General features: G+C 52.3%; 10 protein-coding genes and 2 non-coding genes across 12 annotated transcripts; 7 read left to right on the forward strand and 5 right to left on the reverse strand.

Annotated features, from left to right (window-relative positions):
* Window positions 1-1156: 1156 nt before the first annotated feature.
* POT1_0 (3-ketoacyl-CoA thiolase, peroxisomal) lies at window positions 1157-2532 on the forward strand (the record flags this gene model as incomplete). Its single annotated transcript, XM_014693953.1, has 3 exons — window positions 1157-1221; window positions 1285-1465; window positions 1528-2532. The coding sequence occupies 3 exons, from the start codon at window positions 1157-1159 to the stop codon at window positions 2530-2532; spliced, it is 1251 nt and encodes a 416-aa protein (XP_014549439.1).
* Window positions 2533-3020: 488 nt separating this feature from the next.
* G6M90_00g010820 (uncharacterized protein) lies at window positions 3021-5984 on the reverse strand (the record flags this gene model as incomplete). The annotated part of the gene is made up of 1 exon (XM_014693952.1): window positions 3021-5984. The coding sequence occupies one exon, from the start codon at window positions 5982-5984 to the stop codon at window positions 3021-3023; it is 2964 nt and encodes a 987-aa protein (XP_014549438.1).
* Window positions 5985-8345: 2361 nt separating this feature from the next.
* On the forward strand, window positions 8346-10887 carry G6M90_00g010830 (uncharacterized protein; the record flags this gene model as incomplete). Its single annotated transcript, XM_014693951.1, has 4 exons — window positions 8346-8845; window positions 8902-9531; window positions 9599-10112; window positions 10168-10887. 4 exons carry the CDS (start codon window positions 8346-8348, stop codon window positions 10885-10887), a joined length of 2364 nt encoding a protein of 787 aa, XP_014549437.1.
* Window positions 10888-11485: 598 nt separating this feature from the next.
* Window positions 11486-11569, forward strand: G6M90_tRNA00000006. Its single transcript has one exon. It is a non-coding gene; the product is annotated as a tRNA-Lys (tRNA).
* Window positions 11570-13219: 1650 nt separating this feature from the next.
* On the forward strand, window positions 13220-13810 carry G6M90_00g010840 (uncharacterized protein; the record flags this gene model as incomplete). The annotated part of the gene is made up of 1 exon (XM_014693950.1): window positions 13220-13810. The coding sequence occupies one exon, from the start codon at window positions 13220-13222 to the stop codon at window positions 13808-13810; it is 591 nt and encodes a 196-aa protein (XP_014549436.1).
* Window positions 13811-14180: 370 nt separating this feature from the next.
* On the reverse strand, window positions 14181-15479 carry G6M90_00g010850 (uncharacterized protein; the record flags this gene model as incomplete). Its single annotated transcript, XM_066129696.1, has 3 exons — window positions 14181-14836; window positions 14905-15070; window positions 15162-15479. 3 exons carry the CDS (start codon window positions 15477-15479, stop codon window positions 14181-14183), a joined length of 1140 nt encoding a protein of 379 aa, XP_065985959.1.
* Window positions 15480-16594: 1115 nt separating this feature from the next.
* G6M90_tRNA00000007 lies at window positions 16595-16668 on the forward strand. Its single transcript has one exon. It is a non-coding gene; the product is annotated as a tRNA-Val (tRNA).
* Window positions 16669-17088: 420 nt separating this feature from the next.
* Window positions 17089-19014, reverse strand: ABCP2 (ABC1 family protein MCP2; the record flags this gene model as incomplete). The annotated part of the gene is made up of 3 exons (XM_014693948.2): window positions 17089-18411; window positions 18476-18626; window positions 18689-19014. 3 exons carry the CDS (start codon window positions 19012-19014, stop codon window positions 17089-17091), a joined length of 1800 nt encoding a protein of 599 aa, XP_014549434.2.
* A 787-nt stretch (window positions 19015-19801) lies between these two features.
* G6M90_00g010870 (uncharacterized protein) lies at window positions 19802-21296 on the reverse strand (the record flags this gene model as incomplete). The annotated part of the gene is made up of 2 exons (XM_066129697.1): window positions 19802-20360; window positions 20440-21296. The coding sequence occupies 2 exons, from the start codon at window positions 21294-21296 to the stop codon at window positions 19802-19804; spliced, it is 1416 nt and encodes a 471-aa protein (XP_065985984.1).
* Window positions 21297-22034: 738 nt separating this feature from the next.
* On the forward strand, window positions 22035-22791 carry G6M90_00g010880 (uncharacterized protein; the record flags this gene model as incomplete). The annotated part of the gene is made up of 2 exons (XM_014693947.1): window positions 22035-22385; window positions 22444-22791. The coding sequence occupies 2 exons, from the start codon at window positions 22035-22037 to the stop codon at window positions 22789-22791; spliced, it is 699 nt and encodes a 232-aa protein (XP_014549433.1).
* Window positions 22792-23004: 213 nt separating this feature from the next.
* Window positions 23005-24213, reverse strand: Pex19 (Peroxisomal biogenesis factor 19; the record flags this gene model as incomplete). The annotated part of the gene is made up of 4 exons (XM_014693946.1): window positions 23005-23103; window positions 23172-23714; window positions 23775-23989; window positions 24057-24213. The coding sequence occupies 4 exons, from the start codon at window positions 24211-24213 to the stop codon at window positions 23005-23007; spliced, it is 1014 nt and encodes a 337-aa protein (XP_014549432.1).
* An 863-nt stretch (window positions 24214-25076) lies between these two features.
* On the forward strand, window positions 25077-25724 carry hus5 (SUMO-conjugating enzyme ubc9; the record flags this gene model as incomplete). Its single annotated transcript, XM_014693945.1, has 4 exons — window positions 25077-25111; window positions 25172-25332; window positions 25390-25413; window positions 25471-25724. The coding sequence occupies 4 exons, from the start codon at window positions 25077-25079 to the stop codon at window positions 25722-25724; spliced, it is 474 nt and encodes a 157-aa protein (XP_014549431.1).
* Between the last annotated feature and the right edge of the window lie 1016 nt (window positions 25725-26740).

Consider the following 26740-nt stretch of genomic DNA (forward strand, 5'->3'; position numbering starts at 1 on the left):
CAACAGGTACTCTGGGCGCACCAAGCCGCACGAGGCCGCAGAGGTAGCCGTGGATAGCGAGGCCGGTGGCTGCAAAACAAAGACGGTTTGTGCCCATATTGCTTCTGGTGAGGAAGGGCTAAAATGTGGTCTGGTTGGCTGGCCCGAGCCAAAGATCAGGGGACATGCTGACGCCAAACCCGGTGAGGCAACGCTATTTCGGGCAGCTCGGGAACCTGGACCGTCTGGTCACGGTGCAGATGTTGGCGGGCAATTCTTCACCAAGATGCAACCCTCTCTGGACATCTGGATGTTGGTTGGTTGGGTATCACCGATGCTGTGGCCTTTGTGGAGGAGAAGCGAGCAAACGTCTCACAACACGATAGTTTGCAAACGATGCAGCGTGTATTTCCTTCGATGGACCTGGATTGATGATCTATCCTTGACGTGAGCTCGAAGATCACACCCTTTTCCCCAGCGAAACCCGCGTCTGTTTATTTGTTGCTGAAAATTGCTTGCCTCGTGCGGCCATGATGCAGATGGAACAAAGTTTGCCATCGCACGTGGTGTAATGATGCAGGGCCCATGTGTATGTATTCCGCCAGCTTGCAAAGATGTGAAAATGCACGACACTTTTGTCCGGATTTCCGCCTTGACCATTCTGCGCAGCACTTGACTCGGCGCGGAAAAACAAGTAGCAGTGCATGTTGTTGGATTCGTCTTGAAAGGTCTTGGGCGGTTGGACATGAGTGTACTCCGTACTCGAGGTGTAATTGAGTGAAATTGATCTCTTCTGTGCCAGATTGCTTACTTAAGTGTCTTCATTCCGATGCCTGATTCAAGTGGTTGGAAATAGTACTCCGCCCATTCCCTCCTTCCCCGGATAATGATCCGGATAATGGTCCAAACCTCCACCGGAAGCAATGACCAGCAGATAGTGGCGGGCTGTTAGGTAAGCATTTTTGTAGCTGTCACTGGCCTGTCGGTACATTGCCTCGGCTCATCCCCACAATCGAGCTCCCTCGGCCCTGTACGGTTAACTTTCCACATAAACGGGCCTTCGGCCACCTTTGACGCTTCTCGCACCTCAAGTTCCTTCATCAAGTTTGGACATTGCCTGGCCACCGCTTTACTTGTATCCTTCGTCTGAGTTGAGGCACTGTTCGTATTCAACGCAATGGCTGTCGAGCGCATTGGTTCCATCATCAAGCACCTGGCCCCGGGGTCGGCCATCAATCAGATGTAAGCATGATGCCAGCGCACATCTGTACTCCGTACTGCAGTCTCTCTGACATACTTGCACAGCCAGTCCAAGAATCCCGATGATATTGTCATCACCCTCGCGGTTCGAACACCGCTCACCAAGGCACGCAAGGGTGGCTTCAAGGATACAAGCCTGGAGTACATGATATACGCTCTTCTGAAGCAAGTTCGCGAGCGCAGCAACCTTGACCCTGCTCTCGTTGAAGACATCTGCTTCGGCAATGTACGTTGTGTTGCCTCTGAATGATTTGTGCAAGAAAGAAACTCAAATTTGCCGAAAATCAGGTCTCCGATGGTAAAGCCGCCTACAAGCTTCGCGCAGCAGCTCTTGCCGCTGGCTTCCCCAATACCGCCGGCGCCAGCACTGTCAGCCGATTCTGCTCTTCTGGATTGAAATCAATTGCCGATATTGCACACTCCATCTCGTGCAACTCGATTGAGATTGGTATTGCCGGTGGTGCTGAGCTCATGTCTGCCCCAGGCGACCGTCTTGAGCAGCCATTCGACGAGGCCATTCTCAAGAAAAGCCAGGATGCAGCCGACTGCATGCAGCCCATGGGCTGGACCAGCGAGAATGTCGGTCGCGACTTCAACATCTCCAGAGAGGAGCTGGACAAGTACTCCGCCGAGAGTTTCCAGCGAGCCGAGAAGGCCCAGAAGGCTGGCTGGTTCGACGACGAGATTGTTCCCATTTCAACCAAGGTCAAAGGTCCCGACGGCGAGGTGAAGGAGGTGACCCTGACCAAGGACGAGGGTATCCGGCCAGGTACCACCGCAGAAGGCCTCGGAAAGGTTCGAGCTGCTTTCCCTCAGTGGGGACCTCTGACCACCGGTGGCAACGCCAGCCAGGTCACCGACGGGGCTTCTGCCGTGATCCTGATGAAGCGATCAACTGCTGTTAAGCTCGGCCAGCCCATCCTGGCCAAGTACGTCGGTTCTACCGTTGCCGGTCTTGCGCCGCGCATCATGGGAATCGGACCAAGCATTGCGATTCCCAAGCTGCTTGCTATTCACAACATTGCTCTCGCCGATATTGATGTAGTCGAGATTAACGAGGCCTTTGCCACCATGGCCGTCTACTGCCGTGACAAGCTGTCAGTTGACTGGACAAAGATGAACCCTCGTGGTGGTGCTATCGCTCTCGGCCACCCTCTGGGCACGACTGGTGCCAGGCAAGTCGTGACTGGACTGAGTGAATTGAGACGCCAAAAGAAGAAGATTCTCCTCACCTCCATGTGTATTGGTACCGGTCAGGGCATGGCTGGTCTGTTTGTTAATGAGGTCGTATGATGAATTGTAAATGGTTGTATAGAATAAATTTTGAGCGTGATTTATTTTGCTTTATGAATTGAACAAACCTATTCTTTACCTGTATTCTATTAAGCCTTCAAGGCTTGCGACTACGCCGAATGCAACCCTCAGTCTACAGTCTTCATAAAGTGCTCCTCCATACGCATTCATCCTATGGCTGTTTCTCACACAACAGCACTTGTCTTGAACATGCCCATCTTTCCCCGACAAGTTCAGTTCTGCAACAAGTTAGAGGCTTCGTTTCACAAGGAGAGCCATGTTTCTGTAGAACTGAGTCATAGTTCAGCCGGCAGTGTCAAAGTGTGTATTTTCAGCATACTACTGCCTTCCATGACCCTCAAACATTGTCCAAGGCTGATCAGAGACAGAACCCCCAGTTTCAGAAAACCGACGGTAGGAATAAAAGGTCCTTCGGAAATTTTCCATACTAACCCAGTCAATTTACACACCTCCATCTACATCACGCACTATACGTTTTCCCATTGCCTCACGACGTGGCACTCCCCCACCGCCCCCTTGATAACCAGCACCAAGTCATCAACCGCCGACAAAAACCTCAGATACGAAGATATGGCGACACAGTAGCGACGGTAGTTCTCGTCCCGTACCAGCGTCGTGTTCAATATTGCAGTGCGGTGCTTGTCATGCCACCAAGCGTAAAAGTTGCGAATGAGAGGAGCAGGCAACCTCTCTGGCAAGGGAGCGCCCGACTTGAGCGAGAGCCGCACCACCCCCAACACGGCCATGACATCGCCAATGACGTGGTCGTCGACAAATCCGACCACATTGCTGAACCGGTCCTGGTACTCCTTGGGCAGAGAGCCGGATACGTCCATTAGTCGTTCGAGCGACTGGTTCATGGCGAGGCACAGCTTCTGCGTTTCCTTGAGCGTATACTGGTCAAAGTGACCAAACGTCGGCTCCAATGTGAGTAGGGTGATGGGGCCGTTGAGCGAGAGCAGCGTCTCGGCGACGCCAATGGATATCTGTTCCGCCACCGCGCTCAGGGGGCTGTTCTTCTGTCCAAGGCCCCAGTGGGACAGTAGAAGCGCGTAGTGATCCGCAAGGGTGCCCACGGTGTTGGAAAGCGTTTTGCACACATGGCTCCGGGCAGAAGGGGGCTTGGGGACCAGTTGGACGATGCAGGAGGCAACAAACCCCAAAAGAACCGTGACCAGACGCTTCCAGAAGGCTTCGTAGCCCACGCCCGGCAGGCCGTACTGTTCAATGTGGAAGTGATCGTAGCTGAAGCCAACGATGAGGGCATACGTCGCCCCAGTCATGATGGCCGCCTGAGCGAAAGCCGGGGGCAGGAAAATGCGCCACCAGATAAGAATCAAAATCATCAGCGCAGAGATGGCAGCCAGGCCATACGGGTTTCCGATGCCAGAACCAGACCCGATGTACCAGGCTACCATGGCCATGACACCGCCAAGGACGGTTCCCAGCCCGCGGGAGACGACGGAGAATGTAAAGTCGGCCATGTACGGCAATAAGCATGTTTGGGCGCTAATAACCCCCCAGATTCCCTTCTCGCGATAGAAGAACCCAGCTGAGCTTGGGATGGCAGAAGGTATGGCCGTCGCAACGGTCACGACGACCATGCGGAGAGCATACATGCCAGCGGGATCAAAGAGCCAGCGGAATGTAGCCGCGATGACACGCGTTGCAGCTGACTTTTTCCGAGGTCTGACGTAGTAGCCACGGCTTATGCGAAGACGCCTATGGGCCTCTTCTGCCTGGTCCTGAAGCAGCACCGGATCCGCGGTGTTATCTGGATCGTCGGCAGCATCGGTGGTTGTACCAGAGACGGGAACAGAGAGCCTACCGTCCAGCAGCCATCTGAACATGTAGCGCATACGTGAAGGGATCCAGATGCGGTGAGTTTTCCGGGTGGTCATCAGGTGAAGAACATACTCGATCAATTTTTCCATCGCAGTCGCTATGCCAATCACTCGTTCCTCGATGACCATGGCGACGACTATACCGCGAAGCAGCCGCGATCCGCTCTCGATTGAAGGCTTGAGGTCTCCTTTAGCATCAAATAGGTCCTGATGAGTACTGAGTATTTTTTCTGTCGTGTTCGTGACGCAGGAGTCTCGTGAGGAACGCAAAGCGTCCAGCTTGGTCCGGAGCTCTTGTTCTAGCTCGTCAAACGACTGTTGTGAAGGCTGGCCGACCCAGCGGCGATTATTGACCGTGTTGATGCATTTAGCAACTACCTTGATGGACTGCGAGCAGGCTTGTAGCACGTCTGCGGTCGTGTCCAAGAGAGCCGCTCTCGTTCGATCTTGTACCTCGCCGTTCTCAGGACTTTGGAGGGCATGCAGCAGCTCTGAGCTTTCCTTTAATTGGTGCATACCGATTCCGTTTTCGTTGTGATTGTTTTTGTCTTCATCTTGGTGGTGTTTTGCCAGCTTGTCCTCCTTCTGGATCACGTTGATGCGAGAAATGTGAAACTCAATCATGGACAGGCTCGCAATCATGGCCACTCGGACAGGTGTCTGCAACCCCTTCACATCCTCGGCATTCCATCGACCACGAGAAAAGTCGAGCGGCAAGAAAGCAATCGCTGGCTGCATGGCCTTGTAAAGGCCCACCGTTTTGGCCTTTGCCTCTATTAGCTCGCCCAGAGATACGTCTTGATCACCAAGGCGCCGTCTCGTCGCCTGAAGAGCGATTTCCTGAAGCAGCACCAGCTTCTCCATCTGTTCCAGCACGGCGTAAGAAGTCGACTGCGGGAAGAAGAACAAGCAGCATGCCGAGCCTAAGGCGACTCCAACGGCAGCTGGCTTGACCAGAATCGTGCCAAGTTGCGCCTCAAACTGGGGAAGCGAAGGTCCAAAGATTAGGAAGATGTCTATAGATATGATGCCGAATAACTGCAGCAAGACAAACTTCATGTTCTTCATGCGCAGCCGACACAAGGCGTATATGAAGACGCAGGACATGACGTAAAAAACAGCAGTAACGCGAGCATCGAGCATAAATCCATTGTGTACCAGCACCAGCGCTTCCCACGAGACGGGCTGACCAGTCTGATTAGCTTGCGCGACGGCTGCTTGTTGAAGCGCGAGCAAGGATTGCTGCGTCTCGGAGTCCGGACGCGCAGCGAGAGCAGCCTTCATGGTCAAGAGACCCCATAGCCAGCCGAAGCACATGCCCAGCAGCAGAGAAAAGGAGGCCAGGACATAGACCAAGAGTATGCTCGCCGGCGGTACAGCTATAAGAATCAAGAGGGCGAAAAAAGCAGCCACTCCAAGGTTTGTCAGAGATGGCTGGATGAGCATGAGCAACGAAGCGACCCACGCTGCCACCCAGCAGCGGAAGACGATTTTGCCATCATGAATATTGAAGTGGTTCAACCACGGAGGCAACGTCCATTGTCGCCGGCTTGGCCTGCTTGCAGTTGCATCTGGGCCCTCTGCCATGGTGGCGGCACGTTTTGTCGCGAGCTCCAAGACGGAGCAGCCAGAGCAAAGTCAGTCAGCGGGAGGAATTTCGATAGAGACTGAAGCTCTAGAGTTGCAAAACATTGAAATCCGATCGCGCTAGTGTTTATTGCAACGCAACGGTTTCGGGACCGGGTCTGCCGGATGAAACGGGACGGCCATTGGTTCATATGCCCGTGCGGTCGACGCCGGGATCCCGCATGGCCTAGCCCTCAGGAACCATACTGTACTTTGTACACTTTGTAAAAATGCCTCGGTTCTTGAAGTTGGGTTGACGGCGTCGTAGCAAGGCAATGGTGGCACGGTGGCTTTGGTGGCAACCAGATGGAGCAATTCCGACTTAGAAGTCAATCAATGGCTGAGAGGAATTGACTGGTCACTGCTCCCGTAATTCGACTGACGGAACCAATGACGGGCGTTTGGGGGCCATTTCTTTTTTGACCCGCTAACCCTTGAAATGAGTTTTTTTGGAGTGACAAGATGCAGTATATTGCTGCAGCCGACTTGTAGATTGGCCCCATGGTCGGCCAGTTGCGTATTGCCGCGGGTTTATAACTTGCCCACTGCGTAGGCGAGCATTCTTCAATTCGCGCCAGTATTTCATGCGCTTCTACCGAAAAAAACTCTTGTGTTACTTGCCGCGCGCATTCGAAGATTGAGCACTGCACAGACCACAGGTCTAAATGTGTGCAGAGCCAAATTAATCAAGCTCCCTTTATTGATCCCTATTTGAAGACAAGTTGGAAAAGGCGAAATATAGCTTTGCAGCTCTTGGCTAGTTCAACGGCTGAAATAACAGGTCAATATGGTTTGGACAAGTGTGCAGCCACACAAAATGTGAGCGCCGTCATCCGCCGTTCGGGTGCTCAGTATGCCGAAATCGTAGGACTCCCAGAGATTGTAATCCCCAGCTATCTGGGCTGGATTGAAATGTTTCCCTAGACACTGAACGCTAGGGCATGTATGATGGACTTTGGGGGAGTGAGGGCAAGAAGTTGGTGTTTCCCGATGTGGTCATGATAAAGTAGGGACAAACTGGTAACTGAAGTAGTCAACAGGGGGAATGCTGCGGATTGGCTAATTATTTGCTGTTGCGAATATGTTGAGCATTATAATCGAAAGAGAAAATATTTTCTCACTTGTTTAGGAAGTATCCTGCTCGAGAATATATCGCAAGAGGGTGTCCTCGAGCCATTGTGTGCTGACTTGTTAAGGCGTGGCTGGTGCCAATGTCGATGCAAATACGGAGTAGAGTCCTGCAGGGATAGAAGATCAACAGATGGGGTATGAAATAAGAAGCAGAAGAAGAAGAAGAACAGGTCGTTTGTATAACCTTTTAGCTCCGAATGCAAGGAACACTTGGTGATGCTGTCTTGCGTATTACTGACACCTTTTCCCCAGTAACCCGACAATGCACTCCTGCGCTGTCACAGTATGCCACCCACCCGCGTACCTCCGCGGTCAATGATGCCCAATGACCAGGCGGCTGACCACGATTTGTGTAACTCCGCTTCTGGTTCTGTCGGGGTTTATTGTGGCGGTTGTGTTCAAGGTGGTGTCGCAGCCTGGCTGCCAGGTTTACCTGCATATGCAACCGATCATTTCGCAGTATCCCATGATCGCCTAAATTCCCTGTCGGGGGTTCTGGCCCCGTTACTCCGTACGGAGTACATGGCGAATATATAATGAGCGGCGTAGGACCCCATCTCTTGTGACACGGGCAGGTATGTTGATGAAGTCCAGATCGGTAGAGCATACAGAATCCAGTTTCTGGGTGCACGTGTTGCCTGGTCCAGACCAGTCCGTTCGCGCCTTCCATTCTCGGGCCTCAACCGTTTCCCTGCCGACTTGTCGTCGATCGGTTAGTGATGCCGTGGTTCTCAGTGGCTGCAGCGGTCGCTTGACTCTAGACAGCCCCGCTATTCTCGGAGTCTCCACGCGTTCAGTGACATCCTGTGCCCAAGGAACAAGGGACGTGCGGGCCGAAATTCGGATCGTATAAAAGTAGGTCAAGCCCCTTTGCGACCAACATTTTTGCGTAGTCCCTGGACCCTTTTGCTGACGCATCCCGGGTTTGAGTTTTCGTCTGATGATGCGCACCATTCGCTCCTCCTTTCTGACCCTGCATTGATCTCTTCTCTCGTGTCTAGATCGCCCGATTGCATGCTGTTACGCCCCTCTCGCTACATTCGATGCATCAGGTACAGGGGTTGCACACGTCGTACCCACAACTTTGGAAGGCAGTTTGAGCGCATCACGAGAGTCCCTGGCTGCTCGCCTGCTCGCCTGCTATCTTGCCTCGGCCGCCAGGGCCAGTATAATCCGTCCTGTGCGTACATGATGGGGCGTCCCTCGCACCATCGTGAGGACTCGTCCTCCAGCAAGAGCCACCGGCCAGCCCAGCCAAGCTCGCTGCGCCAGAGCCACGCAGCTTCGAGTCGAGACAGTAGCCAGGACAGCGGCCCGGCATTTAGACAAGCAGTCCCTTCTAGGGATGACGCTGCTCGTGGCGATGCCACCGTTGGCGGCAATACAGACGAGTCCACGCCATTGATTTCCGACGGCGGAAGTACCGAACGCAGGCGATCGAGCGCCGTTCACCCTGGCGTTTGCAACCACGGCACGTTTAGCCCTCGACCGATGACCCCGGACGAAGTATTCCCCATTGCTAGGGACGATATTGTCACCACGGGGCCCGACGGGCTGTTTGACAATTCCTCGTCCCAAGAATCAATCGATGAGGGCTGGAAGAAATGGTTTAGCGGGAGAATCCGGACCAAGAGGATGGGCGAGACTAGGGAACTCGCTCATCGAGCTGGATTCAGAGATACGCCCTTGATGTGAATATTTGCAAACGCCCACAGCCTCCCATCTGGCTTGCTAATAGTGTCGATAGGTATCTGTCCTACTACATTCCTTGCTTGAATTGGATGCAGCAGTATAAATGGTCCTATCTCCAGGGCGACCTTGTGTCTGCCATTACCATTGCATCCTTCTATCTCCCCATGGCGCTGTCGCTCGCTTCCAACCTCGCTCATGTACCTCCAATTCACGGCCTGTATGCCTTTGTTTTCCAGCCCTTCATTTACGCCTTGCTGGGTTCATCGTCGCAGATGGTTGTTGGTCCAGAGGCTGCTGGCTCTCTGCTTGTAGGCACGGTTGTGCAGCAGAGCGTCGACAGCGGTGGCTCGGCTGAGGATAACGACCTCGTTCATGCCCAGATCTGTGGGGTTGTAGCTGGTATGGCGGGAGCTACGGTTTTGATTGCAGGAATAGCACGGTTGGGTTTCTTGGACAGCGTACTAAGCCGCCCCTTTTTGCGTGGATTTATCAGCGCCATTGGCTTTGTCATAGCCGTAGACCAGCTCATCCCTGAGCTTGGTCTGAACGATCTTGCAAGCGACGATGGCGCAAGCCACGGCAGTACCGTTGAGAAGATTGCCTTTATTGTGGAAAATATTAGTGAGGCCCACCATCTCACGTTTGCTGTTGCCGGCATCAGCTTCCTAGTCATTATGATTTTCCGGTGAGTCTTGACATTCGTTGGTGCCGTATGCCGTATGCCGTTCATCGGGTTGCTGACAAAAGTACAGCGAGTTTAAAAAGCGTCTTGAACCTAGATTCCCCTCGGTCGTGTTTGTACCAGATCGATTCTTGGTCGTCGTCGTTTCTGCCATTCTCTGCTGGCATTTTCGCTGGGACAAGCAAGGCGTTGAGGTCCTTGGCGCCGTCAAAGCCGCCAACGGAGGCGTTTTTGCATTTAGATGGCCGTTTCAAATGGCTCACATGAAGCACATTCGCAGTGCCATGTCGACGTCTTTTCTTATTGCACTGCTCGGCTTCTTCGAGTCATCCGTCGCCGCCAAGAGCCTGGGAGGCAATGATGCCATTCAAGGCATCGAATTGAGTGCAAACCGAGAAATGATTGCCCTAGGCACTGCCAACCTCGTCGGCGCTTGTTTTATGAGTCTGCCGGCCTTTGGAGGCTATGGGAGGAGCAAGGTGAACAAAACGACTGGTGGCAAGAGCCCCGTAAGCTCGATTCTGCTGAGTTTGATCTCACTCTTGTCCATCTTGTTCCTGCTGCCGTACTTTTACTTTTTGCCGGTGAGTGTGCGTTCTCGTTGAGGTTTTGAACACGTGTTTGTCTAACACTCGACAGAAACCTGTTCTCTGTTCCATGATATCTGTGGTGGCGTATTCATTGATAGAGGAGGCGCCGCATGACATTGCCTTCTTCGTCACAATCAGGGGCTGGACGGAGCTTGGGCTCATGGCCGTCATCTTCCTGTCGACGATTTTCTACTCTCTCACGCTCGGCATGGCCATGGGGGTTGGCATTTCGATCCTTCTCGTCATCAAGCACAGCACACGCCCTAGAATTCAGATTCTGGGGCGCATTCCCGGGACGAACCGGTTCGAAAACGCCGAGTCTGGACGTGCATGCCTGGAGTTTATTGAGGGCTGTCTCATTGTCAAGATTCCTGAGCCGCTTACTTTTGCCAACACGGGGGAGTTGAAGGCGCGACTGCGACGGCTAGAGCTGTATGGAACTTCAAAAGTGCACCCGGCTCTCCCCCGTCTGCGGAGCCAAGAATCCAACCGAAACGTCATCTTTGACATTCACGGCGTCACATCGATGGACGGCTCGGGCACGCAGGTTCTTGAGGAAATTGTACGCAACTACCGAGAACGCGGTGTACGAATCTTCTTCTCCCGTGGCCCCAGTCGGCGAGATCACGCCGTCTGGAAGCTGCTGGAACGAAGTGGCATTGTGGCACTGAGTGGAGGCGAGTCGCATTTTGTGAATGATGTCGAAGAGGCGTTGCGATGGACAGAGTACGAGGACAGCATTGGCGTTCGGAGCGGTGGCAGCGGTTGAGGTTGGCAGTGAGGAGAGGGGGAAATGCATGGGAACGGCGCATTCTGTTTTCAGATACCAGAAGCTTGCATACGGATGGTTGGATCTAGTATATTTATTGTGTTTTTATAGCACGGAGCATGGGAGCATGGGAGCATGGCAGAGCCACGAATTGATGTCTGAACGACATGTATTTTGTCTGTTCTCTACACGCGCACTTGGCAATCAACGCCCACGCAATGGAGAAGTCGATTGAAACTAGCAAACATGTGCCTCGTCCTCGCAGTCACAGGCCACTGAGCATAAAATTTCGCGATGGCCTTGAATGTTGTGCAGTCCGCACGAGCCCCCTGCAAGACAAGCAGAAACCTCAAGTATCAATGGGTCCATCAATAATCCAAGGTCCCAAGTCATGCAGCCTGCGGCCAGGGTCCCACGCCAGTGCCCCGCCGAAGCCCACTCCAGACCACACCAGTTGATCCTTTAGTCCCAGCGCGCACATTTCACAGCCAAAAACGAAAATTTTTTTACACAGCCTTTATAAGTTGATTATACTCTGGTCTCGTTCAACAATCCAACCGGACTGTTCCGAGCGAGGTTAGCAACCGAGTTCGGATTCGCCCGGTTAGCTCAATCGGTAGAGCGTGAGACTCTTAGAGTACACGAAATCTCAAGGTTGCGGGTTCGACCCCCGCATCGGGCTTTTCCTATATCCAAGAAGCGATTGAGAATGGGTTCCGGTGGGATCTCTTTTTTTTTTTCATCTTTTATAAGGTCTTTCTTTCTTTTACTTTTTATTATATTTGAATTGTTCAATTTTTTTACTTGACTGACAAGATTGTCAACGCTTGCGCAAAGGGTCTGTCTGGTTAGAAAATACGTCCTTCTCGCGGCGGGCAGCAGCGGGCCTGGCCATTGCCTGGAAGACAACCAGACTGGTATTGACTGAGACGACTGGTCGCAGAGTCGATTTTCCGTGGCTGGATATCCGACGCATCGCGGTCAGTCAAGATGTGCGATGGAAATGCTAAACCGCTTACCCCTCAGCAAGTGAGTGGCAGTGGCGTCTGGTGGCACTGGTCCCGAATCCCGACTGTGTGATTTTAATTTCCGAGTATTTGGCCGTCGAGTACCTGTCACAGAAAACATTTATCCAAGAGGGAGATCCGTTGCAAACAGCGCAATAATTCATCAAGGTACCTGTCAATACGTCGCAAACATTCCAATTTAGTATAGAATTTTGCTCTTCACCACGAGGCTTGGGGTGACGTAAGTGCACGGCGACTGTGTCGTGTTTTGTAGATTCTAGACTTGGTGTCGAGTACTTAAGCAGGCATTCACATGTAACAACTACGGCCACGATACGGGAACAAGCTCAAACGTGGAGGGAAGGGCGGAATCCAAACTTTACTGTGCTTGCTGACCAAGATCGTGCTCCAAAGTCAATATGGCATGCCATTTCTTTTCCCGGTCCATTTACCTTTGGGGATAAAGTCTGGGCTTGGTGGTTGTCGAATAACGTCGTTGCTTGAGGAGGGGGAAGACGACGAGACGAGTGGCTTGAAGTTTTATTTCCCGCGTTGCATTTACATGGCTTCAATCCAATGCTCCAGGCAGCTACAAGACTGGAAATCTAGATTCTATTTGAGGCTTTTGATGAAAACTGGGGTTCTAGAAGCTGCTGCTGGTGTATTTTGGCTTTTTGCTCTTGTTGTTGCGTGGCAGCAACGACGGATGGGAAAAGTACTTTAGACGAAACATTTTTCACATGCACGGATTGTACATGGATTTGGGTTTTCTGCACATTGACGCTTTCGACACTAGTACAAGACGTTTTTTAACATATCCAAATGATACAAGAGGCTCAATTAGCATTTGTTCAGCACAAGTGCCGTAGAATCGTCCATCCAAAACTGGGGACAAGAGGAGACCAACCTCGCGGCAATGTAGTTGCCATAAATTTAATTTACACATCGACATTCCACAACCTTCCGCATGTCCCGTCATAGGGCACAGCAGAAACGGTAAAAGTCGATTGCATCTACCGTAGAGTTGGGTTTGCCAGGCTACAGTGTCAGGTCTGCGTAGCCATTTTGAAACGTTGATGAGAAAAAAATTAATTTCGCAAGAAAAATAAAATAGCCGCAAAAGTCAATATAATTTATTTTTTGATCCTGGTTATTATATCATAACATGCGAAAAATAACGGATATACGTGCATGGCAAAAAAATATATAAAGAGCCGTATTCGACATGTAAAAACCATGCGCTCTCTGCAAACCAAATCAACCTACACTGCTACTACAATACAATACAACAATCTATTACTATTCACACCCAACCCAACGCCAACATGAAGTACTCGATGCTCTCTGTTGCCGCCTTCGTGGCCTCCTCTCTGGCCTCCCCGGCATACTTCTCGGGCGAACCCGAGAAGCCCGGCGACATCACCATCAACAACAGGCTGAATACTAACGTCAACCTGGACATCCTTCAGCCTAATCCAATCGACGTCGACGAGGTTGGGGTCTACAACCGCCGCGTGATTATCAAGGGGCTCTCATCATACACAATTCCTGAAAAAGAAGTACCGCCAAGCGCGGACCTGAGGCTGAGGGTGCTGTCGCCCATGCCGGGGCAGGGCCCGGTAGATGTGATCTACAGGAGTCTCCATCGCGGTCCCGATTCCCCGTTTACGTACGATATCAGACGCAACGACCCGCATTTCGTATTCCCCGGCGTTGTCGATATTCAACCTCGGCCCAGGACGCCTCAGCCTCAGTGCCGTCGCCTGACCTCGTTCCCTCAAGGCCACCACATACCCGTCCTACCAAAATGCGATGCCGGCACCAAACTCCTCATCACCCTGTGCGAGCAGAATCATCCTGACTGCCCTCCTCGTCCTCATCCTCCTCCCACTGAGTATGAGGCCGAGTGGCTTTAAAAAGTGCCAATCACCGCCGCAATGGCAGCTCAACCTGCCGCCGCAAGAATTGCCAGGGGCCCTTTGGATGGTCGTCTTGTTTTGGAGGAGGATGTTTGGTGTTGAACTCTGGACAGCACCCTAGAGCTTTGCTCAAGGATCTGTGTTTCCTATCCTTCTATCCTTAGTTAATAACTAGCACCTAGGTAGTTATTAATATAGTCTATGCCCAAAACTGTTCCCCGTTGTCAAGCCGTGACGGCCGGTTTGGAGGACGAGAGTCACGAGACCATGCTTGGCCCGGTCAAGGAGGAGTAGTTGTGGTACAAGTAGTAGCGCATCAATATGTAGTTTGTATCCTTCATTCCTGTAAAAGGCACGGCACGGCTCATCATTGCCTGGCAACAATTCCATCCAGACACCGGACGGCTTCCCTGACGGTATCCATCCCGGGTGCCTCATCCTCAATACACTTGGTCAAGTCGTAGAGATGGCCCTGCCCCTCTGCCACCAGCAGCGTCACCTTGTCTTCGCCGAGGGAGTCCCTCATCTCTTCGCTCACCGCCAGCTCCACGTCGTAGTCGGCGTTGCCGTGGAAGATGACGGTCGGCGGCCACGCCTCCACGCGAGCCTTGGCCCCGGCCGCATCTTCCTTTGCCCACGCGTAGCCTGGGTCGACGTCACCCAGCAGCTCGACCCACTGGTTCTTGTGAGTGTAGTAGTCGTACAGCATACCCCGGAGACGAGCAGCGTCGTCTGAGTCATCAGGGGATTGCGGGCGAGCTGGAGGCTTGTAGTCGGGGTTTCTGGAACCATCGGGCGTGAGTTGGCCGACGTCAAAGGCAGACGGGTCGCCGGGACGTGTTTCGCCAATGACGACGGGGCCGGCGATGATGGGCGCCATGACCGAGTCTGGAATCGGCTCCGGCGTGAGCAGGGTGGACGAGTTGAAGAAGCTGTGGCGGAACGAGTTGATGCCCTGGGCTGAGAGGAGCGCGAGCGGTTTGACGGGGTTGTGATGAGCCAGCATGGCGCATGGGAAGAAGCCTGGATATTATTGTCAGAGAGAGAACGACTGGGCTTGCGAGGAAGCATCAATAATATCTTCAACGTACCGCCGCTGCTGCCGGCGGCAATGACACGGCGTTTCTTCCCATCAGCACGCCAGTTCCGGGCGAATTCATACGCCGCTTCGACGTCTTCCATCAGGCCCTTGGACGTGGTCTGGGGCATGAGGCGGTAGCTTGCGCTTACAAGGGGCCATTTTCTCTCCCAGCAGGTCTGGTATACCGGCCAGGCCAAGCAAGTCAAGCGTCAGCCATGCGCACTCTAGATATATATGTAGCCCTCGTGAGAGGCGTGGGAAACCGACCTGAACGAGCCACGGCGGCACTGCCCTTCGTCCCCAGCCAACCAGGCCCCCGGCGTGAAAATACAGAACAACGGGTGTGTCTGTGGGATAGCCATCCTCGGTGTAGATGTCGCAGTGAATCGCCATGCCGTGGTTGGCGAATTCTCGAGTTAGTTTCTCCAGCATGGCCCAAGTCGCCGCAACTTGGCGGATTCCGCTTCTGGTGTTGCTTTCAATCACCGACTCGTCAAGTTTAGAAAGGACGGTTTCCGGGCCCAAGCACTCCTTCATCAAGAAGGTTTTTGTACTCCGTATACTTTTGGGAATGACGGCCTCCATCTTTCAGCAGCGCAAGCCACCACAGGGGTCTTTCAGCTTCATGTCACAGCGTGAAGACGAGGCGGGGATTCTTATTGCCCAACACCCCCGCAGCCAGGCAACAAAGGCGTGTCGGACAGACGTAATGCACCTAGATACACAGATGTACGTCAAGGCTTGGCTCTATATAGCAGGTCGATGGAGCTGCTGCGAGTTGGACTATTGCTGCCGTTTATCTGGACGAAGACATGTAGCGTTAATGTTGATTGTGCAAGTAGTAAGAAGGCTTCGGCTTTTTTAACTAGGTACCTTGTACTGCGTTAAATCAATATCAGTCCTAGCATATGGCTCATAATGTGCAAATCGTAGAATCTAGCACTTGAGGGGCGAAACATGCCTACCTACATGTACTTCCTCTACCCTAACCCTAACCCTTACCCACAACGCCTCAGCGAGTTGATCTCTCTGAAGTCTGAATCATCCCTTCCTAACCTGCTTCCTCTCCCAACTCATTATTGCCAAAAACGTGTTTGCGCAAAAGTCAAAAGGAGATTCTATCCCGAAAATGAGCTGCTGGTATCTGTACGTCATCCAAGAACAACGACATGCGACATGTTCCAGTCAAATACACGAATGGCAAAAGTGGTCATCCACAGCAACGTCCGTCCTGCTTGCAATTTGATCGTTTCACCTCAAATACACTTGCTTCATAGCGTGCGCCAAGAGACTCGCCATCCATCGGTTTCAAAAAGGAGAACCCGACTGACAAAGAAATAATAATCTCAAGGCATATGTTACACGGAGGTCAAGCTGCAACAGAGGCACAGGCCTGACGATGGTTACGCACACGCTCGAGACTTGATTGACGCCTTGCGCATCCAGGCTGGCTTGCTCTCCGCTGTTTTGTATAAACAAGGGTCATCCGCCCTCAGGGGTCTTGAGAAGACCACAAGGCTTTGATATGAAAGCGAATTATTAACTAAATACAAATTTGCTCCAAGCCCTTATATAGTACGTCCTTGTCACATTCTCCTACAAAATCATTAGCCAACAAATTACCGAGTGGCAAGGGGAAAGGTTCTTAGATTCAATCAAGACCATTGTCTCCATCGAGTTCCTCACAGGAGCGCATCCTTGGTTTCGTGGTCTAGTTGGTCATGATTTCTCGCTAACACCGAGAAGGTCCCCGGTTCGAGCCCGGGCGAAACCACGTTTTCTTTTTTTGATTCCACAGTCTACGGATCTTTGTATCTTTTTTTTTTAAATCCCCTTTTCATTCCGATCGCATGTCGCGTGGTAGGCTCTGTGCAGATTTGTATCTTGCGGACTTGCGATTCTGCAACACATCACGCGCTGTAATACGTTTCTCTAGATTATACAACTTTTATCATACCTCGAATATCTCCAACTCTAGCAGCAATGTTTCTATTCTGTAATGCCCATCTCGTTGTGTCAAACGTGTCCAAAAAATAAAAAAAGACAACATCTCCCATGTATTACCCTACAGGGCACCACTCCATGGAGGATAGCTCCGTCAACTCTTCCGCTTATAGTCTAAATTTTCATCGCTTTTACATATATACAGTCTATCATACCCCATCATACACGGTCTATCTACGTCTATTTCACTCTACAGTTGCGACCCGCCAGCAAAGTCTACCTTCAAACCCAGCACCCGCTTGACACCCAGCCAGAGCTCAAAGGCCTCCAGCTTCACCTCCACCCTCAGGTAACCCAGCCACGCGGCAAACACCCTCAAACCATTTGGCGGCCAGAGCAGTGATCCCTTGTTTCGAATCTGCTCTAGCTGTTCATGGAAGACGGTGCGTGTACAGTACCGCGCGAGAATCAAAAAGCTGCGAATAGGACCTTGACGAGTTTGCAGGCTCTCGTCCAAGCTCCGTGTTAGATCGTTTGTTTTGAGAATGAGCAGGATGATGCGCGGCACTCGGCTGAGCATCTGGACCAGGTCGACGATGAGCCCTTCTTGAAGGGACGAGCTCATGTTTTGCTCCTCGTCGGCACTGCGGGTCTGCAGGATAGAGCCCTGATTACTGACGACGCTGAAGTCACGTCCTGTAATGGCGGATGCGAAGAGGGGAAAGTCTTGGTCGCCGATGCCGGCGACTTCGTGCGAGTACTTCTTCATGCGGTCCATGTCGCCGTCAATGACTGCCAGCCACATCTTGGCGTATGAGCGCCGCAAGGGCAGCGGGATATCTCTGTAGAGGCCGTGGTCGTAGAGTATGACATCAAAGTTTGGGCCGCGTCCGATGCCACGGCGAGCATTGTTCTTGCGAATGGCAATGTTCCCACCGTGAGGATCGCAGTGCAGCGGAGCGCCATCTCCGAAAATCATTTCGTTGAAAATGCGTGCTAGCGTGGCAGAGACCTCGTCGCGGTCGATTCCGTTCTTGTCCAGGTATTCCAGGTCGTCGGGTCGAGCACCAGACTCGCAGGCCATGACTATAATACGCTTCTTGGCCCAAATCACCTCGGGAATGACGAGAGGCAGTTCCGGCATCTTGGCAAAATGTGCCTTCATCCGCATGGCGTTGTCCGCCTCCTCTTGAAAGTCGAGTTCCTTTGGAAGCGACACTTCCATCTCGGAAGAAAGCCACTCGAGGTCGTATTCGGGGAAGAATCGTTTCAACGTAGAGAAAGTGTATTTTGTAAGAGCGAGATCCAAAGGCGCAAATGCTTCGAGGTCAGGGTGCTGCACTTTGACGGCGACTTTGCGACCAGACTCCTTCAACGTTGCTAGATGGACCTGGGCAAGAGAGGCTGCGCCAATTGGTTCACTTGAGAACTCAGAAAAGATGTCCCATAGCTCTCCATTGGTGTCTTTGCGGAACATATCTTCTATTGATGCAAACGACGAAACGGGACACTTGTCTTGCAACGGGACGAAAGTTGTTGTCCATTCGGGCGGCAAGAGATAATTCATGGCGCTCTGTGGAGGAGAGAGCACGGTTAGTCTTCGTGTTTGGCGCTATCGGGAGAACTGCCCTTCATACCAAATGTTGGCCCAGCTTGATGAAAATGCCGCCATTCTTTTCCAACACTTTAAATGTTCTCTCGGCGCAACGTTTGTGGCACGCTTGCAAGACCTTGGTTTGTTCTTCCTCGTCTTGTATCGTGGCTTTTGCGTTTAGTGTCGTACGGTAACTGTCAAGACGATTAGCCCCATGATATACCATGGCATCATGCAGGTCGGTGGAAACCCCTACTCATTAATACAAATAGCCAGTGCGGCAACAACTCTACCGGTTCGCTCCATAGACTCGTAGCTATTCCGAATTTCATCTGTAAAAGCAAGCGCTGTGCTCGCCACACCAGCTGCACTGGCCGAGGCGAATAACAACACCCTTCGAGATCGCGATCCTCTACGACCATTGCCGTTGGCTCCTTGTGATGAGCCCCTAGCCGAAGCAAAGCGTCTGAGTCCTCCAAACGGGTGAGAATTCGCGACGGCCAATTGGCCCTGACAAGCTGAGCATGTCCATGTTCTGGGGCCAAGCCGGGTGGCTATTCGGGGGATCGTAAGAGCGCTCATTCTGTGAAAAAGGGATCCTGGCGGGCATCGGGGAACACCGCCGTCAAATACTCTCAGCGACGTTGAGTGGTTGCCACCAAGGTTGAGACATGCATTCTCAAAGCAAACAAGAAAACAAAAACAACGTACGGCGAGGCAAGGATATGGAGTGAGGCAGAAGGGAGCCTTGAAGTGGTGCTAGTGTTGGACGGTCACTCGAGACAAAAAAAAGTTGGGGCGGCTCATCAGCATCCACATGATACATCGTCATCAGAAGATCAGCTTTTCAATCTGTGCGACACGGTGATTCGCCGAGGCGCCTGGCCCCCGTCCTCAATCGGTTGGGAACGGAGGAACGGGGTGTCCAGGCACGGCCTGTCCAGGGCCGAGCCAGCTGCGGCCGTGGCTGCCACTGGCACCAGCGACATCAATGACAATGGAACAGCGCTATCCCGCCTCCAGTGCAGACCTCAGTGATGCATGCGCTCTGAGGAACAGGCGGCGCACAATCTGATGCCCCCGAGAGCCACTGGGGTCCATGTCAGCATCAATCAATGATGGGAGGCAACGGGAGGCTGCATGTGTGGTACCGGTGGACGGCGTCAGTAAAAGCGCCGACCAGAAACACCTGCAGCCTGTAGGTAGCGGGGCAGGCACCAGACCTCGAGCGGACATGGAACATTGAATAGTTGCACTTGACCTTTACACATTCATGTTGTCTCGTTGAACCGTCTTCTACCAGCCAGCACATATTCCAACTCCCTGCTTGTTCTTTGCCAGACACACTATTTCTCTTGATTTTAAATCTTTACCCCCGTGCTTCCTGCCCCGATCTCCCTACAAACAAGCCGCATATCAACGCACCTCCCGCGCACCAAACCGCAAATGCCCATCCAAAAGTCTCCCAACCCGGCCCTTCGTACAGATACCCAGCCATGAAGCTACCAATGACGCCCCCAAGCGCAAACGACGTAGTAAACAGTCCAAACCCAACCCCGTATACTCCCTTGGCTCCCCAGACCCCAGGCTGCCTCTTTTCCTTCTCTTCAATCACGTAGGTAATCTCTGCCATCAGCGGGGTGCTGGACAAGGTGGTAGCAACACCCATGAGTGTCAGCAGCACGCCGAAAAGGACCTTGTGCGAGATGGAGTCCGAGTCGACCAAGCGCAGACAGACAAAGATGGGGATGGACATGAGAAAGCCACCGCTCGAGAGCCATTTCGTGCCGTATCGATCGGATGCGGTGCCGACAACAGGCGACAGGAACCCGGGCAAGAAGACGCATAGAAATATGAGGCCGGCTGCAAGCGAGTCCCAGTGAAACGTCTTGTCGACGAAAGGAGGAACTACGGTATAAAAGGCGAATCTGAAACTTGTCAGTGCTTTCTCTCCATGACGTTGCTACACTCCTCCAAAAAGAAAGAAAAGAAGAAGAAATGGCTTACTTGGATGCAGACTGCATAATGCAGCCCAGGAGTGATGCTAGGAGGCGTCTGGATTTGATCAGACTCCAATATGCCCTTGCTGGTCCTGCCATATCCCGCTCAATCGTCCCATAATCGGGATTCACGTCCCCTGAGCATCTCACAGCACTCCCTTCGGGCTGCTGCTCCTGGTTGGCCGTGTTCGAACCCTCATTCCGCTCACGATGCTGCCACTTCTGCGCAACCTTTCTCTCCACCAACAGCAGCCTCAGCACGATATCGCACACAATCAAGCCAAAAGCGAGGTAATACACGGCAAAATACCCGGCCTTCGCATACGCAATGCCCCCGATAATCGGAGACAGCAAGAAGCCCGCCGTCATGGCCCAGTTCACCCACCCCATCGCCCAACCTCTCTTCTCCCCCATCGTGTCAGCCAGCAACGCCAGACCGACCGCCCAGCATATCGCGGCGCTGATGCCTTGAAGAACGCGCCCTATTGCAAACAAAGCAATGGATGTACTTAGACATAGTAACAGTGTAGCAGCAGCCAGGGCTATTAGACCGAGCAGAAAGGGCAGTCGCCGTGACGAAGTGCGGTCAGCGTAGAAGCCAAAGACGGGGCTCCCTACACATAAGCCCGCGTTGTATAGCGCGAGGAGGATGCCGTTCCATTTGGCAACTTGGTCGTGCGGCACGCCGACTCGGTCCGTCAGGGCGAAGGGGAGGACGGGCACGAGGATGCCGTAGAGGAATATGTCGGTGAATACGGCGGCGCATACAACGAGCAGGATGAGGAAATTGGAGGAGCGGTATTGGACTAGTACAGGGCGGCCAGTGAGGTTGAAGATGCCCAGCGTCTTCATCTTGTTGCCCATTATGAATTTTTGTCTTGGGTGCCGGTTGAGCGTCTACATCGCCGAGAATCCCGTCTTGCCCACAACCACAACCACAACCACAACCATATTTATATTTTCGTGACTGAGGAAATCTCCACTGCGCCTTCTATCAATGGGTAGCAGTGGTGCGCAGACATTGTGTCTTGGAATGTATTGGCCCAATGCTCAACCAACTCGGTGAATGAGTCTTTCGGCCAGCTTTTTTCGGAAGTTCTGAGGGGCTTGTTTCTCCCTCGGAATTGGCATTACGGAGTACATTGTACATTATCTCCGACTTTTGCGCTCCTTATTTACAGGGCAAACAAATAAGCAAATACTGTAGTTAATTGGATGTTTGTCAAATTGGAGTTTTCCAATCACCGAACAACAATTGGCCTGGAGAATTTGCATGTTACCGAGCACGGCGTGGTTCGCCATATTGTACGGCGCAGTTTGCATGCATGTGCTTCCATCTGACTCGACGCCACCTGCCGTGACAGCCGCGACCAGGTCCGATATCTCATGGAGGGGCAGCGGGCCCACTGTTACGTCGCGCCACTGAATATTGACGTCCCACCACGTGATTGCGCGCCATGGTCGACCGCGTCTTAATTAAACTTCACCACCACCGCTATCCAGTTGTCCCCGTTCAAGATGCACGCGTTTCCCCGGGCACACTCAGCACTCTTCGGAAGCTCAATTCCCCATCCCTGATCACAGGCTACTCAATATTCGCACATGCCTAATCACCCCAAGGACTCACCGCCGCCCACCAACACCATGCTCTCCGTCGCAACACCCATCTTCGGGTTCAATCACCATCCAAGCGTGTCCTCCCCCCTCTCCTCATCACCTATCCGCGCCTCATCGCCCCTCTCCCCCGTCGACAGAAATACCCTTCCCCAGAGGCAAATTCAATCATCCCCCATTCAGCAGCCGAGTTTCAAATACGCGTCGCGACCAGTGCGCAAGAACCCCCTGCTGCGGAAGAGGGAGGACGCGCAGGAGTCAAGACGGCTCAACTTCTTGCAGAGCGTGAGACAGAAGCAGGATGACAAGGCGTGGCAGAGGAGAGATATTGAGGGACAGGTACGATTGCAGACAGTTCTTGCTGTTCGAATCGTGAAATGTACTAATGCAGTTGCAGTTCCTGAAGAATAGCTTGCTGGCTGATATTGGACGACTTTCGTACGATGCGCCAGCTTTATCAGATACGGATTTAGAAGACGCCATGGCGTTTAAAGAAGATGAAAAGCTCGAGCACAATGACCGACATGGCAGTGAGCGCGACGATATGACAGATGAGGTGTGCCATGAGGAAGAAGAGTTCGAGGCCATGATTGCTTCGTACGAGCAACAGAATCAACTTGGTCAGAGACCGTCGTCGCCTTTACTGTCTGACGAGGACTATGATGATGTGTTTGCTGAGCTAATCGCCCAAGAGCAAGCATATTCACAACCACAATCCTCTGGTGAGCAGATGGATATGTCATGAGAGCCGGAGCATCATAGCACTTGGATCAAAGCATTTGTGATTGCACTGTACTAAAATTGCACGGAGTCTAGGGGGCTTCATTTCATCGGCGTTGGGTATGGAGGACACGTTGGGCAGTGGCAGGGACTGCTATTGTACAGATTCGTCATTGTGTAGCGAGCTCGTGTACGTGGGGTATTATGAGGGTACGGAATATCGAGACAACTAGGAAATCTATTGTGGATTGCATTGATCATCTGCTCCTCCGAATGCTTCTTGTGCTGATGCCATGTCTCCTACCAAGTCTGACGGCGGTGAGCCAGCGGCTTGCATCTGTCACATGTGTCAACGGACTATTGTGGCGATAAGAAAAACAAAACAAATACAAAGCCGTCACATACCTTCTGCATTCTATCGACAATATACTCACGGTCGGAGGCGTTGCTGTCGGAGTAGCTGCTCTCCTCAAATTTGGCTACAATCTCTCGAACAAGAACCCTTTGCTCTTCATATCGCTTGAGATCTTCTGCTGGGGTCGAGGACTTATTCTTCTCGAACCACTCTGGAAATTTGTCGTCGAGCTCCTTCATGGGTTCGAACAAAATGTCCTTGTTGGTCAGTTGCTCCATCATGCCCATGAGCATCTTGGAGAATTCTTCCTCACTGCCTTCGCCGTTGAGGTCTCCAGAGGACATTTGCTTCAGCAGCTCAGACATGAAATCGTCACCGCTACTAGTAGCTGCGGCGGCTGTAGCCTGGTCCCCAGATGCCTGCATTCGTTCCATGGTCCGGCGGATTGTCTCTTGGAAGGGTGCTTCAGAGGCAGTGCCTGGGGCTCCGGCCTTGGCAGAAGAGGAGCCCGCTGCCCCTGTTCCTGGCGCTGCATCCCCTGAAGCAGCAGCCATTTGCTTGAACATATCCTCAAACTGCTGCTGCATTTCCGGCTATTAGGAAAGTATTAGTTCGTGGTAATGACCGACATGGATATGGCTGTAGCAGCATACCGATTGCTCCAGTTCACCTAGCAGGTCAGCCATGCCAGCTTGAAGCTGTTTGGCGAAATCTTCTTCTGAGAATGGCTCTTCTTCAGCAGCTGGGGATTCCTTAGGAGCCGCATCACCCTGCTTGGGTGTTGAAGTTGAAGGGCCGGCACTGCTAGACTCAGTAGGCTTGTTGGCCCCATCCTCAAGTTTGACGGTTGAAAATTCATCTAGCATGTCTGTTACAACGGAGTTAGAACTCTGCGATTTCCAATAACCATAGTATAACTCGTGCTCTGGCCTCACCATCCAAGTCGTCTAGGTCATCCTCATCCGGATCAGGCACGTCTTCGGTTGTTGCGGCCGGCTTTGGGGCCCCAGCTGCAGCAGCATTGCTATCCGTTGCCTTGACCTCTACATCGCCTTCCTTGATCTCTTCTGGAGCGACAGGTTTTGCGTCCATAGCGTCAACGTCTAGGCCGTCACAGACCAATATCAGATCTCCGGGTGCAAATGCCCTCCTGTTGCTGCACAGCTCTTTCGACTTGCTGGATCAGTTCAGGGGGGATAAAAATAGAACCAGGGTTGGAATATAACCGGTAATCACACCGTAGTTGGAGAGGACGGTGCTTGAAGATGCGATGGAAGCATGTGTTCCTCCGTAATTTAGTAAGTTGTTTGGTTTTCATGCCCCTCCAACCCTCCACGGCCCAGCAAAGCCTCGCAATAGGTTTGCTGCTGAGCCGAGGGAAGAGTGGCCTGGTGGTGGAGACACTGTGACAGGGGCCGGTGGCGGGGTGACGAGGGTACACAGGCAAGGAAGGAGCAACCAACCGCCTAGAAGGTTCCGTCGAGTGGCCAGCACTTTGCCCGACAGTGACTTCTTGGACACCCTCTGTGGTGGGAGTATGGAGTACAAGCAGGTGTGACTACCTGACCACTATCTGGTGGCCTTGGGTTTCGTGTCAGGCACTGTCCCTCCTCTTCCGGCGTGGCCTAAGCGGCCTTGCGGCGCTTCAAATCGTCTCCACTTGTCCTTTTACAACAATCCGCCTGTGCTAGTACTGGCAACTTCGACTACGGCAAAGCCTTTGCATCCGTGGATTTCTCTTCGGGACAAGACAAATACTTCAAGCTGTGCTCCCCAAGGGCCCGCGACGATAAGGCTGCCAACCCCGAGTGTTGGTTGTGCGATTCTACGTCCACTTTGCATCGCGCAAACGAAGACCCCTCATTTGGTAACCTCGCGCACAGCCTTTCGAGTCTTTCGACGGCGATCTCCAGCCAACAGCCCGACCACACGTTGACTCTATCAAGTGCCTTAAGATGGCCCTGTGTCAGAATCGATTACAGGAAGAGCGGTAGGTAGAAGGAGTTTTGCACGTGCTAAAGTTTTGCGCCAGCTCTGACCAGAAATGCAGCAAGCAGTGGCGGCGTGACCACCCGTTTGGCTTTTACGCGAAACCCGCGCGTACAAAGGAGGGAATTTTGGACCTGAAGAACTGGGAATGCGGTGTTCCGGGGAAGGAGAAGACAATCTGGGAAGGAGGCTTGTTCAAGCTGACTATTGCGTTTCCAGAAGGTGAGTGACACCGCTAAACAGCGTCGAAGAGTTGCTGCTGACAATATTTATCTCCAGAATATCCTACCAAACCCCCAAAATGTAAGATGCCGAAGAACCTTCGCATTGCTGATATGACTAACGCCCAAAAACAAACAGGCAAATTTGTACCTCCGCTGTTTCACCCAAATGTCTACCCTTCAGGCACCGTTTGTCTTTCAATTCTTAATGAAGAAGAGGCATGGAAACCGGCGATTACCGTGAAGCAGATCTTGTTGGGTATCCAGGACCTCCTGAACGACCCGAACCCTGAGTCACCTGCGCAGGCCGAGGCGTACAATCTGTTCAAGAGAGATCGAGTGGAGTACGAAAAGAGAGTCCGCCGCGTGGTGCGCGAAAACCCAGCACCTTGATGGATTTTCGACATTGGTTTGGAAATGACGAACTTGGTTCGCTCTCCAACAAAGCATTTGGCTATGGCGTTTGGGGAGGTGTGTTTCAGACAACACGCATGGATGATATTGCGAAGGAAGGTATTCCCGACACAAGACGATGGCATTTACTATGATGTTTTGATGAATTTGCGACAGGCGTATTAGGATTAGGTTTCGCACAGTTAGTTTTGAGTCTAGCGCCTGATGATAGACTGTAGGGTGCGCGAGACGGAGAAGAACGTCTATGGAGAGCATGCTTGTTCTAGGGCATGTAGAGACGAATCATTACAAGTCCTTTATTCCCGTGAGGTCTATCCACCTGAATACCACCATATGATGTTTGTGATGTTTGCTGCGCTAATGCAAACTCACTGGCATTTTGTAGTGCAATTTTTCTTCTAAATTTTTCTTCGATCATCCGATTAGTGCACGAAAGGTACTGACGCGATGGCGGCCTGGAGTTCGAAAGCCAGTATACTGGATAGCCATCGAAAGGCCCTAGTAATAGACTAGATAAATTCCCTAAGAAGAAGGTGCAACTGAGACCCTCCCCATCCACGGAGATCTGCGTTCGGTAAAGGGACCCTGCCTCAAGAACCCCTACAGCCCTAAGGTGTCGTACGATTATCTGTCATATTCACTCGGTATGTACGAACGTGGATAGAAAAGGACTTTGGTACGGAGCGAAACGATAACTGAACAATTTTTGGAATTAGGGAGGTTGACCTTTTATCTGCAGACTACAAAGGTATTAGCGGCACACCAGCCACGTTCCGCGAATGATTGATCGCCTCGCCGAAGTCGGCCGGGTCTACGCGACCCCAGGCTTGTACAGAATATAGGTTCAGCAACTGAGACACAACTACGGATCAAGGAGCAGGGCGTCGACAGACTCAGCTGTTGATATGGGCGTTATTATCTACACTCCAACTCCAACCAGGCGGTTTCGGTGGGGGAGGGCCCCGTTTTCACTGCCGCTCTTGGCCTTGACTCAT

This window comes from Metarhizium brunneum, chromosome 1, assembly GCF_013426205.1.
Source record: "Metarhizium brunneum chromosome 1, complete sequence".
Taxonomy (NCBI): Eukaryota; Fungi; Ascomycota; class Sordariomycetes; order Hypocreales; family Clavicipitaceae; genus Metarhizium; species Metarhizium brunneum.